Source organism: Chrysoperla carnea, chromosome 1, assembly GCF_905475395.1.
Source record: "Chrysoperla carnea chromosome 1, inChrCarn1.1, whole genome shotgun sequence".
NCBI lineage: Eukaryota > Metazoa > Arthropoda > Insecta > Neuroptera > Chrysopidae > Chrysoperla > Chrysoperla carnea.
In genome coordinates, this window is record NC_058337.1 from 24,909,589 (window position 1) to 24,930,667 (window position 21,079).

Here is a 21,079-nt window from a genome sequence, read left to right on the forward strand (position 1 = left end):
TACAGCCTAGAAGGACCTTGGCTTTCGAGCAGATATGACTCCATCTGGTTCTGATCTCGTTTTATCGTTTCCAGTTGCCACTGACTTTTTTTTTACTCTGAGTGTCCTGTAACTTTCTTCATTTTTTGTCTTATTTGTCCCGTAATCATTTTATTCTTACATCTTTCTTTTCTTTTATAATGCTTTCACATTTGTCATCAAACCAGCACCTTCTTTCAGTTTTCGCACATTAATATTGGAAATTAATTAACATGTTGAAAATTTTTGTTTATAACATGTTATTCACGAAATTTCAATAATATTTTGTTAAAATTAATTATTTAAACATTTATATTGGATTTTATTTAAATATTCATAATTCTGCATCGTAATTATTAGATTTGGAAATTTTTAAAAGGAACTATATAATTTTTTAAACGACCTGGTGTCATAGTAATCTAGTGAAGAAAACATTTTCGAGTCCAAAGCTTTTATTTTTTTGCTGAAAGTTTCTTTAGGCCAATAAATCCTTATGCGTAGTACGGCGATCTAAAAACTCCCGATTTCTATAATTTCTACTGAGGAAATTAATGTAATGGGGCCGATTTTGAAAATCTCCAGTTTTACATATTTCCGCGGTTTCAAGGCCGCAATATCCGAATCAAACCTTTTCAATGTGATGTCTGTGTGTGTGTACGTATGTGCGTATGTGCGTGTGTTCGTTCGGATTCTTTCGCCTCGATTATCTCGCGAACCAGTTATGACATTAACACGCAACTGAGCTTATTCGACGCGTAATCGTGTATTTAAGAACTGAATAGTTTCAGCGGAATTAGTTGAGCCGTTTTTAAGTGTCAATAAAAAACTAGAAAAAACTGAATAAACAGAATCTGAAAAGTAGATAAAACACTTCATTTATCTATGTAGATAATGATCGTTCCAGCATAAGCTGCAGTACATGTTCGAAGAATAATCTATAAAGGCTAACAAGATCTTTTTTTAATGTTTTTCCCTTCTCTAAGTTAGTCGTGTGGACCACAGGGGTCGCACTCACACGACTTCAGTACCACACCGACTATGTACTGCCAATTTATTGTTTTTTTTTTATTTGGCTGCCGATATGTCCATTCTGAACCGAGCTACCAAGAGATTGAATTTGCAGACAAGTAAAACATAGAACTTTTTACCTTTAGATACCTTTAGAAAGGACCACCTTTAGATGTGACCTCATCTGGTTGCTTTGCAAAAAATGTGCTTATTTTAGCCAAAACTTTAAACTTTAGCCAAAGAAAGGAGTAGAACTTGTTTTGTTATAATTTTATTCATATTTGTAATTTAATTATTAAATGTAATTGAGAGTCGTATACCCGTCTCGCTTCCTCCTCTATAAACAATGCGGTCTTGGATAAAGAGAAATACAATAAAGTTTATGGCACAAAATAAAGTTATGGTGACTTCGACTTAAAATAACTTGCCCATGCCTGATTTAAATATTATTAAATCATTAATTAATTGTCTTAATTAAGCAATTAAGAACATTAATCGTTTTTTAAATTGGTCCTCCAATTTTTTTAATATCATTTTTATATAATTAACATCATTTTACTTATATTGTAAACAAGACCCCCCGTTTAAATGAAATTAAAATACGATGCAGCCATCAATGCAAATTGATAACAAGCAAAAATATGATTTACAAAAAAAATTGGTATAAAAACAGCGGTAAGTTAACTAGAATTTAATTAATATCTACTACACAGGCTAACAAGAAAATGAACAACAATATTCATTCAACAAGGTTCCGTTATCTTAAATTTTTTTAATAATTATATATTTTACCTACTAATTAATTTATTCACTTAATTATTTAATAATTCAAATTAATATAATTATTGTTATGGATTCAATTTTTCAATTAATCGTTTATTTATTTAGATGTAAATTGTTTTCATAGAAATGGAAATGGCTATACGAAAAGCAATATAACTTTAGCCCCTGATTTGTCCATAAAAATCCAATCCGATTCTTTTTACCTGTCTTTTGGGGGGATTGGTGAAGCTAACTTTAGTGTTTGTGAAGATGAAAGGATTTGACAGCAACTTGAAAAGCGTCAAAATGGAAATCGGTTTCTTCGATAGTAAAATAAAGCCATTGACAACACAATTATGGAAAAAATTGCAAGGAAATTTTTGAACAATTGGAAAAAGGTTTTTTTGATAAAAATGTAAAGATCATATATAAGTTTTACACCAAAACTGTTTTAATTTTTTTTCATGATGATTTTAAAGTTACAGACAGTTTTAAAAGAGAAACGGAAACGCCATAAAAAAATGTTCGTCAAACATCGTTGTGACGTAATAATGCTAATTGAATAGTATACACTGTATACAATTATTAATTAACATTATGACGTTACACGATCTTTTACCAACATTTTTTTTGTCGGACGTTTTCGTTTCTCTTCTGAAAAGATCTTTTAAAACTGCCTGTAACTTTAAAATTATCATGAAAAAATAAAAAATAAAAAAGAGTTTTGATATAAAACTTATATAGATACAATCTTTCCATTTTTGCCAAAAATAGCAAATGCATCCCATTTTTAAACTTTTCAATGCTTGCAAACTTTCTGCTATTATAATTATTTATTATGTTTTCAATGATTTTCGTTTATCATACACGGTAGATTTTTAAAAAAAATCGTCAAAAACCACAAAAATTGAAAACTCGATGTCGATAAATTCGATACTCGGTCAATTTACCAAGCCTACTCTCACCTATCCTCCAAAACAAAGGTACAGAAAATCAAAGAATATCAAGTTAATCAGGTTAACTTGGAAAAGGTGTCTTTAGAAGTAGAATAATTTATTCTTGATATAAATTCATTTCCATAAAAAGAATCACAATTAATTAGGCAAAAACACCCTACATTATTCAAAGTTTTCTTTTTGGTTTCAGCTTAATCGCTGGTGTTTACATTTTTGCAACACTATGTATCGCATATCAAGTAAATGCGGAACCAGTAACAGCAAAAACAAATCAATATTTAGATCAATTACATCAAGTTATGGGACCACCACCAACTACCGATTCGTACTGTATGCGTGATCGTCCATATGATATGGGTATGTCGTGTCAAGCATCAAATGTTGGGAGTTTTATGGCTGCTGCTGAGAAATATTTACGAGGTGAAACTACTTTGGTTGATGAATCTTCATGTGTACCATCCAGTGATGATAGATCCGTAAGTGAATATTTTTAAATAAATTTACGGATAGAGAAAAAATAGTTCGAAAATTGATTGAATTTAAATGTTATTTACGTACTGGCCAAGATATTTTTTCAAGACTTCAACGAAAGCTATACAGCGTGGCCCATTTTAATCTCTAACGGGTAATGACTCGTTTTGTAGTTAACCAATCAAAAATAACTTAAACAATGATGGGAGACTTAAACTTTGATGGGGGACACTATGTTCTGATATCAGATTGGACCTAGTTCTTCGGGTTGCTTTTATAGTCAATTTAGATTCTAATCTGTAGGAGATAGAATGATACTTTAAATCAGAAAGTTGGTCCTCATGTAAAAAAACAGTTTTTATTCAAAACATTTTTTCGAAAAACGTTAGCTTTCGAAGGAAATTAAAAATACGCCATTATTGCATCTAATCGAAAGAAAATACGATAGGTCAGTCATGAGTCATGGACACAGGCGAATATCCTCTATTGCCCTTGAAAATCTAAAGCATTTGTCTGTAGTTGGAGTGTTTTCTTTCGATTAAATGCAATAATGGCATATATTTTAAGTCACATTTCCTCCGAAACTTGACGATTTTCAAAAAAATGGAAATCTAATTTTTTGATGAGGTCAACTTTCTAATTTAAGGTGTAATTCTATATCTTACCGTTTAAGATATAAATCGGCTATTACAGAAATCCGAAAAAGTAGGTCCCATCTGATGTCATAACATGTAGTCCCCCATAAAACTCTGCAAATTTTGTTTATGCTATTTTTTATTGATTAACTACAAAACGAGATATTTAGGTGTAAAGATTAAAATGGCCCACCCTGTATATACAGTTAAAATGGCCCATCCTGTTAGTATTGCTTTTTAAAAAAGACTCTCCAATTGTTTCCAAATTGTTCCTCTATACCTTGGTAGAACTAGACACTATATACTAACTTCGACCATTATTGCATTATAAAATACGAGTTACTTAAAATATAGAGTGGTCTTTAACTATCTAAATATAACGCTATTAATTTTCATAATGATTGAACAAATAATTTAAACAAAATTTCTTTTGGAATTTGCGAAAATAATATTTGCTGGCGCTGTTTACGCAGGATAATTGTAAAAACGGTGAAAATTGTGCAATTTTTATTTAATGATTTTATATCAATTGCTTGGCCTATGCTCTAGATTTAGTATTTTTTATAACCAATGTTAAAAATGGTCAATATATTGACCCTAGTGGTATTGTACTTCACAAACACACAAAAATTTTGGAAATTTCGGAAGTTAAAAGTGTCATAGGTTTCGGTTTCAAATTACAAATGAAAATTTAAAACTAATTTTTTCCGTGTTCGATTATTTTTCTACTAAAATTGTTTCCTTAAAAACGATTTTTCTCTTTTGGTAATCAAGTAAAAATGGTAATGAATAAAAATTTATCCGTTTTATGTTCCCAATTATATTGCAATCACCCAAATATCTGATTTAAACTTCAAACTGATTTTGTTTTTGCCTTCAGTCATACGTACATGAAAAAGAACTAACTTTTCTAATAAAGTCAATATTGCATCAAAGTTCTGTTTTCATAATTTCAAGAAAGGAGAAATTATAGCTCTTAATTTTCACATTTGCTCCAAGTCTTGATCAATCTGATTTTTGAAATAATACGGTTCATAATTTTCTATGTAATAAACATATAATTGGAAAAGCGAATGATACATTCTGTATTCTCTAACGATAAAATTGTTTACATATTTAGCAAAGAAAAGCATGTTATCGATTAATAATTGTTTATCACCCTATGATAGTATTAAATTCATTGCCATTTATCAGGTATTCTTTGTGTATGCAATAATAATTATGATGAAAAGTTCTGGAATATTATGCATCGACAAACAAAAAGTTTATCATGTACAGTTTATAAAAAAAACTTTAATTACGGAAAATTTAATCATTTACATGTTAAGTGTCTTCAACAATAATTTCCTAATTATCAGGGTAGCGAAAATGAAAGTTATAATTATAATGCAGCGCTGTAAGTTTTTAAATCAGTGGCCATAGTAGCCATATTTTACCACTCGGAATGCGCAATTTTAACATGAAAACTCAGAGGTATCACCGAAAATTTCTTTAAAAAATTGTTTTTATTTGAACTTTTTCGGGAAAAACTCAAAGTCAATCATTTATTCATTTTCATGTTTGGATTGTGTAATCCAAATTTAATTGCATTCGAATAATTATTTTTTTAGTAATAGGCTTGCAAATGTTGTTAAATTTTCTATTAAAGTCCCTATCTATACATATTTAATACGGCCGCTGATTTATCTTTTCTGATAACAACGCTGAGTTAATTCTGCACATGGAACGATCTTAATAGTGTTTTTTTTTACTAGACCTACGTCGATTTTGTGGTTGTTGGCTCAGGTGCCGCAGGTTCTGTAGTTGCACGTCGCTTAGCTGAACAGCGCTATGTCGTGTTATTACTAGAAGCAGGAGGTCCAGCACCAATTGGCACACAAATTCCTGGTACATATTTCCAATATCTTGGAAATCCACAAATTGATTGGAATTTCCCATTGGAGAAAGAAGATAACGCTTGCTTGTCTTATGGCGGTGTTTGTCATTATCCAAGAGGTTAGTTAACTGCTTCGGTATTTATAGAATTTGTATAACCTATAAATGGAAGGTTTCCCTAAACTTCGAATATTGCTCTTGAAAATTCAATGGTTTAAAATTTCGTTTGAAATTAGTTATAATTTTTCAAAACATACTCAGATCTTCGAAATGTGTTTAAAAAATGTCCGAGATTTTCTGTCCATGTTATGGCATCATTAAATTACATGGTATTTGCCGAAAGCTAATTTAAAAGAAAAAAAGAAAATTACAAATCAAATATTCCATAGTTTCTGAAGGAATCAAAAAATTGGTGGAAACACAATACAGTACAGTATTCGCTCCATGCGTGAGTTTCGTTTCCATGGTAACGATACACTACTTTAATTATAGAATTGTATGGATGCATATATAATTGTATGGATTGCATTTAAGACTTACATTTAAAATTTAATATTCTTGTCTCACAAATTTAAATAAATAATTATGATAATTTACATTTGAAAAATAATATTTGTTCAATTTGATTTCTTATTTTCACAATTTTTAATGCATTAAGTTTAATTAATTCGTGTTTTTCAATAATTTTAATTTGATATTTCTATTACATTAACATGTACAGAATTGCAAATTAGTCATAACAGCCCCCTTTAACTCCAAAATTTTTCACTTAAAGCGCTGGCATCGATTTTATTGTCCCTACCATGACTACGCACACAACGAATACCTCAATCATATCTATTCTTCTTAAACACGTCTCAAACAAAGAAAACTTCCTATGCTTAATAACCATAGTCATAATAATCAAGTTTGATGTTTTTATACCGCGAGCTCACAAAGAAGTGAAATTTGTTTGTTCGTAGCTTACCTTTATCAATCCTCAAAAAGGTAGACAAAAAGAATCATCAAAATGAAATTATTAGCATTTCCTAAAATTCTAGATTGAGGTTGATGAGTTTTGGCGTAATTGCTCGAATCTAATCCAAATTTTTAATTATATAGGAAAAGTAATGGGTGGTACAACTCAATTACATGGTATGATGTACATGCGAGGTTATCCACAAGATTTTAATGATTTTAATTTAACGGGTTGGACATGGGATGATGTAATGCCATATTATCTTAAATCAGAAGACAATACTCAAATTGGAACACATGCCGATGTAAGTAACTTATTTTATAAATTTTGTATAATAATTGTTTAAGATTGTTGAAACGCTAAAGAAAAAAAAACATTCTAAGTGTTATTACTATAACATTACATGTGATTAGTACACTTGATGAGTTTCTTGTCTGTGAGACAAGTTAATATACAGTGTGTCCCCGGATAAAGGTAGCTAACTATACTTGTAAATTTTCTTATTTTGCATTTTAAGAAAAAAAGTCATTCTGTATAAACAATTTTGCTTATTCTGTAAAGTATGTAGGAATATTTAAAACTTCTAATAATGTACAGGGTAGCCAAAAATTTGGTATCACTATTATTTTTTTTGGTAAACTACCCTTCCTTTTTATAGTTAACAACTTTGACAACTCCATTCTTAGTGAATGTTTATCCGAGAAAATAAATTTTCTTTTTAACTTTCTAACCTAGTCCACAAAAAAATACACTCTCGGATACATACATACTAATTACATGTAACTAATTTATTATTATTTTCTTTATTACGTTTTTTTATAATTAGAGCTTTTGTTCAAATAAAAAATGATGCTATAATTAAAGTACACGGATCTTCTTGATATTGTGTATAGAGTCATAATTGTTAATTGCGAGCAACTTTTCTGAATAATTACCTTTTGTTTTTGTTGTTTACTTTTAATCATGCATACGATATTTAACATTTTGTCAACTTATAAAAAGAAAGGGTAGTTAACAAAAAAGAAAAATATTGATTTCAATTTTTTGGCTACCCTGTACAATATTTAGAAGCTTTAAATATGGCTACATACTTTTCAGAATAAGAAAAATTTTTTATAGATAATGACTTATTTTCTTAAAATGAAAAATATGAAAATTTACAAGTATAGTTCTATCTACCTCGGGGACACACTATATAGAAATTCAAAAACATTAATTAGTTAATTTCTAATGATATTTACTATGCCTTAGCCGACGTTATAGCTTTGAATGACAGTGTTGTTTCATAGAAATATAATAAATTAATTTGAGATTTCAAGTGTGAGTTATGAATTCATTATAGGACAAATACTTGGTTGTTATGGAGGCTAAAAACTTTTTGTACCCACTTTTACACCTTGCACTTCTCCAGTGAATAATTGTTTCAATATTCAGAAAAGTGGTCCATTGAAAAGTTGAAAATATTTTTATTTTTTAAGGTAGTACGAAAATCCTAGTTTCAAACAGATGAAGGGTTGCTATTTTCTTTCGTTTACTTTAAGAATATATTTATTCGATATCTGGCCATTGAAATATCGAAAGTTAACTATAACTAAATCATAATATTTAATCTTCGAATATTTCGAATCTATCGAAAAATAAGCTAGAAAAATTTCAGAATAAAAATTAAAAAAATAATTTTAAAAATTTGGTTTTACCATAAATTACTCTAATGCTGATCGGACATCCTTAATAATTTATATATCAGTCAAACACATAATTTTTGATGAATACGTAGCCACAGATTTAATAAACCCTGTTATATTTTAATGGAGATCTATCAATCATGTCTATTATTTCATTTAAAAACCTGTCAAGTATTTACCACAACAAAAATGTTTTTTTATACCATGAATATATGAAATACATCAAGGTATACTATGTTTAGTCCTAAGTATGTAACTCTAAAAAATATTGATCCTACGAACTCTATTTTGGTTGGTTGGTCTTATTTCTGTCTGCCTGTCTGTCCGTCTGTGAACACGACAACTCGAAAGATAAGAGATATCGCTCTGAAAATTTTATAGCGTACTCAGAACGTAAAAAGTAAGGTTAAGTCGTAAATGAGCAACATAGGTCGAGTGTGTCTTAGGTCCTAAGGACCCGCCTTGTAAACTGTTAGAGATATAACAAAAGTTCAAATGTAAAAAATAAAAAATTAACAACTTTTGTTTGAAAGACTTTTCCATAAACATCACTGTTTATCCATTAGTGCGCAAATTAGGTTAGAACAAATACATTATGTATACCTTACCTCTATAAAACGAATGAAAGTAAACACAGAGTTAGCCAAAAAACAAATAAACATCCAGACCCGTGCTACCTCGACCACATTAAACTGTGGATGAATGAGTGCACACAATCACAGAGAAAAACTAATACTTTTTCCTCAAAAAACATAGATACTATTCTGTTCACGCTAATTATCTACTCTTGAGGTGAGACTTACGCTAAACACACAAAAGGGCCTTCAAACTAATAAACTAATAGAAATATAGACTTCATTTGTTACAACAAGGAATCTGACATTATTACACTTTAACTAAATTAATTTACAAATAAATTTGTCACTGTTGCACTACAACAGACAAAAAAGATATCAATCAAAACAAACACACAATCACAAGACAGGCATAGTCAATTCTTCTTAGGAAAAGTGTGTTTACTCATTTTCAATCAACTTTTACTGATGTTTTTAGTCAGAGTTTCTGTCTAAAAAGAGTCAACTCTTACAAACAATCGACTTTTCCTATAACTTATATACATGTTTTGTGTGTATGTTTGTGTTTGTTTATTACGATATACACTGAAGTGAGAAGAAAGATACTCTCATTGCTTTGTGTCTAAGAGTGACTATCTTTCTTTACTTACATTACATAAAAAACAAACGATTGCGTAATCAACACTGCCTGTACATGGTACTTCAACAATTAACTCATTCAATTGTTTGTTTCCACTTGTTTAAATGAACTCAAGTTCAAACAATTTTTTTTCGTAGAGAACTGTTTATTCAATGGTTCTATTTCAAATTTTGCATTTTTTTTAGTACAAAAACATTCCTAATTTTCTAAAATACAAACTATAAAGACCAATCCCTAGCCAGAAAAATGAATTAAAATTCTGGTTTGGCGCAACTCACATTAATTGTTAGTATCTCTTCAAAAACCGTTTGTAACCTATTCCGATAATTCCCATTTTTATGTACTGAAATTGAAATGTTTTTTATTTTAAGAAAACTCGATCTTGACACCATTTATAATACCGATCAATGATGTAAAAGTGGTAAATGACGTCACAATTTTTACATATTTTAGGGAGAAACAGACTATTAAGAAACAAATCTATGTAAATCAAATTCGTATTTTCAAATCGGTTTTAAATTAAAAGTTAAATAACTAACCCATATGCAATTTATAAATAAGGTACTTTCTGTTATGTATTGATATAAATGGCATGATGAATTAGGGTTTGAGTCCTTTTAAGAACTCAAATACTCAAATTAACCAACTTCTATCTTTTATGGTTCCACAAAAAAACTAGAGGAACTCAACATTTTTCACCTGACTTCATTACTTCATAGCTTTACACTGTTAATTTTTACTTTACAAATGAGTTTGTCAAGCTTAAATTAATTATTTTTGTATAAGACTATTAAACTAAGGTCCACACATAGAGGTTATCTAATATATTCAAAAATTTAAGTTTTTTTATACCCCGTATATATGAAATATATATCATGGTATACTAATTTTAGGCTCAAGCTTGTAATTCATAGAAATATTGATATAGATATTCATTAAATCACCTTATTAGTCCATTTCCGTTTGTCCATCCGTCTGTTCGTCTCGAGACCTGCCCGTACGATAAATAAAAAAGAAAAGAGAAATCAAACTAAAATATTTATAGCGTGTTCAGGACGTAGAAGTGAGTTTGAGTTTGAAAATGAATAGCATAGGTCAATGGGTCTTACGAATCCAGGGGACTTGGATTCGTTCATCATGCAAACCTTGTAAGAGCATAAATTTCTATATTAAAAATATATCCTTATAAACAACTTTTATTTGATATATTTTTTTCGTTAATATCATTGCTTTCACGTGAGAGAGCAAATTTGGGCAAAACTTTAGTGTCTACTTTTTACAAAAATATGAAAGATAGAGAGTTGAAAATTTGAAGATAGCATAAACTAATGAGCCTTGCAAAATATTTATGAAAACCGAAAAAAAGAGTTTTCTAGAAATTCTTAAAAAAACTTTTCTTATTTATTAAAAATAATGCACGCACTAATATTCATTCAATTGTTTATTTACAGTTGTTTTTCGTATAATTTTTTTTTTTTAAGGATGTATGAGCATGACAACAATGTTTGATTTAAAGGCTCAAATTTGTTTGTAGGTAGTCTTTTACTCAAAGAATATGTGGTTAAAATTTCAGCTTAGGTATCCGTGCAAATTTTTAAGAAAAAAGTCATTAAAAATCGATATAAAATACATTGGCTCTTATGGAGGAATCTCAAAAAACGACATATTTTGCAAGTTTTTGATAATTTTCATTTGGAATGAATGAAAACAAATTTAAAAAAAACTTTTTAATACAAAGTAAACATATTAGCAATGAATTAGAAAAGAAAAAAACTAAGTGTCACCGTCCATATAAGGGATGTAAGAGCAGGGTAGATTAAGGGTTGAAATTATTTTTATCTTATTCAACTTTGATGATGAATTTTGTTATAACTTCATGAATGTAGACGAAAAATAAGAATAAAATTTTTCGATATGTGTCTTGGTTTTCGAAATATCGAAAGCTAAATAATTAAACAAAATTTTCAATTTTCGATATTTTGAAAATTAAGCCAGATATCGAAAAATTGTATTCTTACTTTTCGTCTTATATCGTAAAGTAATAATATAAATTTATCATCAAAATTGAAAATATCTATTTTTAAATTTGTGCTCCCACTACCATGCTCATACATCCTTAACTCAGAATTTATTATCAAAATGTTGACGCAACAAACCGTCCTAATCGTACTAAAAATATTTGGGATCCATGCACTCAAATTCACGAAAAAAAGTTATCTATGAAATAAAAAAAACTTTACTTCATCAAACACTGTAAATGTTTACAATTCTTTCACGCCCACACTTACAAGACAAGAAAAGTGGATAATTACGTATCAATTAAATATACTCTTTAATTAATTTTAATTTAGAATTTAATAAAATAAAATGACCTTGTGTATTGTTCTTTCATAATTCAGTGTAATTTCCAAAAAATAATTGTGTCAAAAACATCGATAATTTTGTAGTTTTTTTTTTGGTTATTTGATAACAATATTTAAATTATTGCAACCTTTATAATTTATTTAGGTATTTTTTATTAATGTAATTATTGTCAAGGCTTCATTAATTCGTTATAATTTGCGGTACTAAAATACGGGTGATTAGCTGTTCTTATTACTATGACAAACAAACTAACATTCATTGGTTTAATTAACAAATAATCATCAAATTTAACAAATACTTCTGAGAAAATGATTAAAAAAATGGTTGTGAAATTTAAAATAATTTACTGGTTAAATGACTCTTTGAGAATAGAGGATACTTACTCTTTAGACAGCGCCTATTTCTCTTAATATTTAAACGATTAAATCTAAAAAAAGTTATGTTATAATAGATATCTTAGAGGCTAAATGGCCGAGCGGTCTAACGCGTTAGTCTTTGACCGTTTGACTACATTGTCTTAGGTTGCTAGTTCCAATCCAGGCAGCGGCAGTGTGAACAATTATAATAAATGGGAGCGGTAGAAATGATCACATTTTCGTCGCTTGGATAAGAACGAAGTAACCGATTCCACCCACACCATAAATGTAATTGTAAAATATAAAATATAATGTTCTTAAATAAATAATAATTAACAAATAATGATGTGGGTGGCGTTTGACATAGACGTATGTCAGAAAAACGTAGGTTTAACCCCATTATTATTAAAAGATATCTTTTCGATACAACTCGAAACGAAAATTATTTGATATTTTTCAGAAATCGAATATTCTGCTTCGATGTCTTATTAAATATATTTTAAATCAGTACCATATGCATTCTTTCAATTTTAGCCTGGTTATCACGCAACTGGTGGATTATTAACCGTTTCAAGATTCCCAGATCATCCTAATATTTCGATTGATATAATGAAAGCAGCTCATGAATTAGGTTATGAAGTGGATCAAGACTTAAATGGTAAAAGTCGTGTTGGTTTTACATTAGCACAAGCAACTGTACGAAATGGTGAACGTTTATCAGTAGCCCGAGCATTTCTTTATGATGCTTTGCCACGATTACCAAATTATTTGAAAGTTCGTCCCAACTCACAAGTAAGTGATTTTTTTATTGTACCTATTGTAAATCAAATTATTAGTACGAGATTGCGAGATATATTCTTGCAATTCCTCGGATAAAATATTTCAACTAATTTATGTTGTGGCCATTTTAAAAGTTTTAATTAGAAATGTTACTGCTTCAGTCATGACACTGTAACTTCTAACGTTCATTACTTGCAGTTTGTAAAAGTAATGCAAAACGGCACTCATTCAACGCCCTTTAAAATTACTTTTTTGTCTATCATATAATATAATTTGATGGATTTTCAACAACTTCGTTTTCATCGTACATCAAAAGGGTAAAAAATAAATAAATAAGTTACCTTGATAAAAATTAAACAAAAGTTTGGTGAAGAAGTGATATGCCCGGTCCATTATCTCTGCTGGTTACGTTTGACCTTTTTTCTCCTACTTTTTGACGATTATACAAAGATATCGCAATCACGGATCTAGAAAAGAGCGATTTCAAATCAACTAGTTTAAGATATAAGTAAAAAAATTACTGCCCTTTGCCTTAATACATAATTAATAGTTTTTGAATATATTTAGATTTTTTTCAAAAAAAGGGAGGGTTTTTTTGGGGGAACTTTTGTAAAATAACAACACAAAAATACAAAAATCAGTTTCAGTCTCTTTAAAGATTGACCGAACTGAGAAATGGATTCTGAGAAATGGATTCTGAGAAATGGACTAAAATCATATATAAGGAGTGATATCCGGGGCAAATTTTTTCAGTAGATGCCCCAAAACCTGCCCACACCTGAAAATAGTCAGTTTTCCGTGCCTGCAGGTTACTTAATTGTATAATTAGAACTTAAAACATAAAAATCCTACTCATTTGATTGTTACATGAGTATGTTTTTAGATATCTAAAGAATTGCTCTGAAATATAAGCTTTTCTTATTGTTAGAGCATTTTAGGTAATACTTCAAAACTAGTCCCTTAATCGTTAAAAAATTTTTAATAAAAAATACTTTAAGGGGCAAGCTTTTATTCTACTAAAGAGTAGAAAATAATTTTATCTATGAGTCACTCATAAAATATCAAAAATGAATCGGAACGCCTCATCTACTCCAGACATGGGCGAGTTATTTTAAGGCAAAGCCACCATTGTTATAACTTTATTGGGTGCCATAGACTTTATTGTATGTCCCTATATCCAAGACCGCATTGCTCATAGAGGAGGAAGCGAGGCGGGTATACGACTCGTTTACCTGTCTCAGTTTCTCTAATATTAATGAGAAGGGGAAAAAAAATGTTGTCTGTCTGTCTTACTCTTACTTTTGGTTGGCACTGGTTAGATTGTCATTGTCTTACTCGTATTTTAGATACAGAAGTATCAGTGTCTTCTCTAAGGCACGTTTTCCCATGGATGATCTACTCCATATGCCTAATTATTATTGTTCGATTCATTCTTGATATTAAGCGCCTCGAACTTTTACTCATAGTCAGGTATGAGTGACTCAAAGATAAAATTATTTTCTACTTTTTAGTACAATAAAAGCTTGTCCCCTAAAAAAAAATTTTCCTGATATAATATATAAATACATATATATATATATATATATATATATATATATATATATATATATATATATTGATCTAATTTGATTTGATAATTTGATCTACTTCCAGGTTTCTGATTGAGCTAAACTTTTGTAGTGTCCTGATTTTCCCATCGCTTCCGTCATATTTGATATATATATATATATATATATATATATATATATATATATATATATATATATATATATATATATATATATATATATATATAAAAACCTGGAAGTAGATCAAATTTTGTCTTGCAAGATTTGATTACAGACAGACAACTGGACAGATAAATCTAAATAAAAACTTGTAATGAACCTGACTGTTGTACTTTTTGAATGCAAATTAGCTTGTATACCAGGTTTGTTAGATTCTAAAACGAAATATTTTTTTATATTTTCTTCAATTTTATCAAAAGAAAAGTTTTTAAAAAAATTTGAAAAATTGAAAAAATGAAAAAAATTTGGATTTTATTCTACGATTGGACACGTGTTGTTTCTGGGAAGTCAATATTAGTATTTCTGTTTATAACTCGAATCCAAAATTTTTTGTGATTACAATATTTCCTTTACTTTGAACAATAACCGAACAAATTTTCTAAAGGTTTTTACCATTTGTTTAATAAAAATTAAATAAATCAAATCAGAAACAAAAAAAAAAAATGATTTCCCATATAGATAGCGAAACTTTATCAGCATGTTTTATTCAGGGAAAATTTATTACATATTTTTGAAAATTTTCAATTCAACATTGCTTTCTAAAAACAATTTTCTAGTTCAATAGACAATAATATATTTTTAATGATAACTTTTTTTTTTATGATAATGTTTTACAAGCTTTTTGCATTCTTTTTATATATCTTGGTGAGTGAACCGACTGTTATCAAACACGTCATGTATAAATAAAACACTCCCACACCTTTCTATCTACAATCTACACCAAAGGAAGACTTTTTATCAAGAATGATACAAAAAGAAAGTAGAAATTTTTTTTGTTATTTTTCTCAAGTGATTTACTTTTGATATGAAGTTTCTTTTACACCTAAAATTATTTTTATACCATGTATATGAAATATATACAAGGTATATTAAGTTTAGTCCCAAATTTGTAAGAAAATTTTGGTACAGGTGTTCATAAAATCAGCTAATTAGTCCGTTTTCGGTTGTCTGTCAGTCTGTTTGTCCGTCTTTCTGTCAACACGATATCTCAAAAACGAAAAGAGATATCAATTTGAAATTTTTATATCGTGTTAGGACGTAAAGTAAAATTGGGTCTTGGGTCCGTAGGACTCATCTTGTAAACTGTTAGAGATAGAACAAAAGTTTAAATGTAAATATTGTTCCTTATATAAAAATAAACAACTTTTTTTTGAATTTTTTTTTCATAAACAGCACTGTTTAACAGCGAGGGCGCAAATTAGGTGAAAATTTTTTAGTATGTATTATATGGGAATGTCAGTAACATCTTTTAAGAGTGGATGATATCTTTCTTTATTTACATGACGTAAAAAACAAACGATTGGGTCATCAACACTGTCTATACATGGTATTTCAACAATTAACTCAGTCAATTGTTGGTTTTCACTTGTTTATTATTACAAATGTAACTTCCATTCCATTGATATTTTTCGATTGACACAAATGTTTGTTCGATGTTTCCTAAGCTAATGAAAATGTCAATATTTGTTCTTATAAAATGCAACACTTTTGAAAACTAATCACGTATTTGTACTGATTGGCACAACTAGAAGGTTCATGTACCCATACAACAAGTTGCAAATTGAATTCTTCTTAATGAAACTAATAATTGACAGGAAATTTTACAGTAACGAAAAACAGTTTCAAAAATTTCAACGGAACGTTAGAAACAAAAAGCGTCATGTTTGTCTTGTGGCGAGGGTTTTTTAACTTTTCAGATGAACCGATTTCAAGGAAATTTTTATTTCAAATTTAAAGTTATTTGTAATAAAAGAGCCCACGATGCTAAATGATGCTAAAAATTGCGATGCTAAAAATTCGATCGTGGAGGAGACCTATTTTATTAACCTCCGAACCAAAAAAGTGTTGACCGCTATGTGTGCCTGTCTGTGACATCGTAGCGCCTAAGCCGATGAACCTATTTGGATTTTTTAGTTTCGTTTGGAAGGTAGTTAAATGGGGAGTGTTCTTAACTATATTTCAAGTGCAAGTTTAAGGTTCCGTACCCGAAACGATACGTTTCAAGAGTACCCGAAAAATTTTTCGGGTTTTTTTTCAATTTTGTAAATTTCACTTGTTTGGAAGATTAGATAATCGAGAATGTTAACGTGACCTTTTTTCGTTTATAGCTCCCCCCCCACACTCATACGTCAAATAACTCAAATCGTCAAATTATTTAAATGCATACTTTTCAGGGTGTATTTAACCCACCTCACTCTGACTCGCTCAAGTATTGTTATCGATCGATTTTTTTTACTATTCCCGGTCCTACACAATCATCGGACTTATATATGGTGGAGATGCTATAACAGGGTGCAATGTTCTTCTTCCCCTTATATTAATCTGTCACACTTGAGTAAATCCCCAAATCCTTTCTTGGGCTGCCCTTCTATTGAAATCGAACTTCTTTTCTAGTCGGAAAAAGTGGAAGCAATAGAACGGAAATTTTAAATATACGGGGTGACCCGTAAGTAGCGCACGCTTTTGTTGCATCAGGTAGAAAATAAAATGCTTAGACGAAAAGTCCTCTTCAATTTTTTAGTCCAATGCATGGATAATTAACTATTAATTAAAATAGGCAGCCAATCAGAAGCATTATAATTAAAAATTAAAGTCACTCGACTCTGACTGAGACCGACTAATTAATGATTTTTGACATTACTGAATACCTACTTTTTTTAATAATTTTTTTTTTTGTTTCTTAATAACAATAACAATTATTTAATGATTTATTTTTCTATCAAAAATCATTTCTTAGTCAGTCTCAGTCAGAGTCGAGTAGTTTTAATTTTTATTTACAATGTATCTGATTGGAAGAGGACTTTTCTCCTTAGAATTTTATTTTCTCCTGATGCAACAAAAGCGTGCGGTACTTACGGGATACCTTGTATATTGATAGTATTTTCCAGGATTGGATTTTAGATTTTTTTTTATTTGTTAAAAGTAGGTAGAGATGCAGTACGTTTAACACCTGAGAATGACATGACAAGACAATTTTTTCGCCGCTCCAGATGTTATTCTAATAATAAAAAAGAAAAGCTTTCAAATTGTAGTATGGCTGTAATTTTCATATGATTTAGTTTTCTAATTAAGAAAGGTTATTTTAATTTATCAGACACAAATTTTTTTAGTTTGTTTTACTAGCTCGCAACCAGCATTACTTAATCTCTTAATTGCAAGCTCCTTTCAAGTGCGAGACAAACTACATCACTACCTAAATTCAATAAGGAAAGAAATATCCAAAATTCAGCGTTAATAGAACCTCTCGAAAATGTTTTCAGGCTTTGAAACCATAATAAAAATGAAATCATATTTAATATATGTAATGTAATTAAGTAAATTATCCTTAAGCAATTTATTTCAATTACTGATGAAAGCTGAGTTGACATTTATTTAGTAACAGCAAATAAGTACAAATTTATAACATCTCAATATTTTATTGTTATACATATATTAAAAACCTTACTAAAGAGAATGAAAAATTATATTGATAAATGGCAGTCACCCGTATGAATTATAGAACAATATTTTATTTTTTATGATTATTTTCTATTATTTATTAAGGTAGGATTCATAATGTTATTTGTGCCATATAATACCTATATGTTTACAATTTTATACGTATAGAGTGGCACTATACAGAATGTTCGATTTACATCTAGGCATATAAATATCACCAGTATGAAAAAATAAATGCGTTAAGCAATGCATCTAAGTAAGAGGTGTTATAGACATGTGTTGAAGCTTCGATATGCGAAGTCACTTTTGCAATTTCATATAACATCTATAATACTTCTTACTTAGATGCATTTCTTAACGCATGTACTTTGTCATACTCGTGATATTTATGTGCCTAGATGTAAATCGAACATTCTGTATATGTTTCATGTTACAGTGCATATGTGACATATTTTGTGAAAGATAAAGTAGTAGTTATCCAAAAAATTTTGAATAATAGGAATATCCAAAGAGTTTTATAATTTATTTTAAAATTGATTCAAAATCTACGGATCTTTTAAAGTCGCATACTAATTTCCACAGTTTTTTCCTCCTGTTTCATTTTATTAAAAATAAAGTATTGAGTTGTAAAGGTTAATTTTTAAAGGTATTTGCTATTTATGTGGATATAATCCTTAGATAGTTTAACTACCCTTAGACAGGGAGTTGTTGAGAGAGCTGTACGTCTAAAGTTCTGTTCCTAACAAATTTTAAATGCACCGGCAGCTTAAAATTGATGAATATGTTCTGTTCAAATACGGATGACAATACATAAATTTATTAAGCTTGTCCGATATCAGAATCTTCAGGATTAACGATTTTCTACTATATATAATTCATATAATTATGGTGGAAGCGCAAATAACATTCCATTATAAAATTTAAAAAAAAAAAAAAAAAACACACGCTTTTATAGCTAGTTGAACTGAAAAGTAGAAAATAAATTATAGTTTAAAAAAAGCTAAAAAAAACACACTTACAACTTAAAAAATAGAGTGATTAAGAAAAAAAAACATTTTATCGTAAAAAAACATAGGGTGCTTTTTAAGATATTTTATAATAATGTTACTTTTATCAATATCTGTCATATACATCTGTTAAAAAAATATTTACAATAATTAATTAAAATTGAAAAAACTTAAAAATGATTTTTTTTCTTATTCTTACTATTTTTTTTTTTTTTAATTATTTTCTGTTTTTTAGTACAATCAGTTACAAAGAGTGTTTTTTTAGTTTTTTAAACTATTAATTTATTAGGATAAGAAATAAAATTTCCAATTTACTTTGCTTAGTCCACTTTTATTTATTTAATATTTTAATAATTTAAAATATTTTTTTACTAGTTTCGTTGAACATAGACATTTTCATAACTGTGATTAATTTATTATAACGTTTAGATAATAAACTTACTGACACTGTCGAATTTTGTACAACAATCAACAGTGTGTCGGACAAAAATGGTTTGGAGTTGACTATCTTCTTTTCTTATCTTATTAATAATAAAATAAACGTAATAATTAATGCACAATTAATCATAAAGTTAATCGTTTATTTGATAAAAATGAATGAAAACCCTAAATAAACGTAATTTGTTTGTTGATGTAGAAATTTAAACGTTCGTTTTCAAAAACTCTGTATTAGTACCATTCAGAAAACTTGGTATAATATAAAAAAATCAAAATAGCCACTATAATTAATTAACAAGATTAAATGAAATACAAATTTTATCAAATGATCTTAGTCTTATTAAAATGTAGAAACGTTTAGAAAATATCAGTATAGTATTCTTAGTAGTTAAATAAATTTGTCCGAATAATAAAAAAATTTCAGCCAATTTTGATGGTAGAAATTTGAATAAAAAACAAAAATGTGTAGAATTACATCAGCAATATCTTGTATGAAAATTTTTAATTAATTTAAAAATTAAACTACTTTCCTCAATAATGTCTTTACTTTATTGATTAAATACAATAGTGCCACTAACTACTTAACTCAAAATGCACTTTCAACTCAAAATTTTTCAGAGAATACACTTTTAAGCTATGACTATCGAGTCACGGACACTTTGTATATCTATCTACACATGTCGTAAATCAATAGTGTTTTTGTTTGTTATTATCTAATATAAGTATCAAGAAATAAAAAGATTTGTTGTACAAAACCATTTGGTCTTATTTTTATTGTACATAACTTTTTTTTTTTTTGAACATATATAGAAATATTATCTTTATTATAAAATTTATACAATAGAACCTTTTTTTGTTTGCATAATTCACTGTTTTTTTTGTTTAGTTTTTATTACTATAGGCAACTTTTAATAAGTCTACACGTAACAGGTTGTCTACTATATTAACTATTTTCACTTCTTTATTATTTACTTTTATCTTACGTCAATCAAAAAACATTTTCACCTGAACTTACAACAAATCTTATATTTATAAAAATTCTAAACATAAAAAATTTTGAAAAAAAATCTAAAAAGTGAAAAAACATAATCGTCTTACTCTTTCATTCTCAAATTTTTTTATTTATTTTACGGATTATTTTATTCCTAAAATTTTGTTTGTGACTTTATTTCATAGTTTATGTCGGTCTTGTCTTTTTGAACAAAATCTTAATTTTTTTGATCAATTTATAGTCGCATTAATGAATGTTTTTACTTGGGAGTCCTCAATAACAGCTCCGATTTTGATGATATTTTTTCAAAATGATTCTTTTTGTATATTAATTAA

At 28.5% G+C, this 21,079-nt stretch overlaps 1 protein-coding gene across 1 annotated transcript in view; it reads left to right on the top strand.

Annotated features, from left to right (window-relative positions):
• The first annotated feature begins 1,736 nt into the window (after window positions 1–1,736).
• LOC123305514 (glucose dehydrogenase [FAD, quinone]-like) overlaps window positions 1,737–21,079 on the top strand; it is a 54,087-nt gene continuing 34,744 nt past the window's right edge. The window contains exons 1-5 of the mRNA XM_044887255.1: window positions 1,737–1,777; window positions 2,935–3,220; window positions 5,605–5,845; window positions 6,827–6,987; window positions 12,838–13,095. Coding sequence (XP_044743190.1) covers window positions 1,752–1,777; window positions 2,935–3,220; window positions 5,605–5,845; window positions 6,827–6,987; window positions 12,838–13,095 — 972 coding nt within the window. The 5' untranslated portion in view covers window positions 1,737–1,751. The remainder of the gene's footprint in view (window positions 1,778–2,934; window positions 3,221–5,604; window positions 5,846–6,826; window positions 6,988–12,837; window positions 13,096–21,079) is intronic.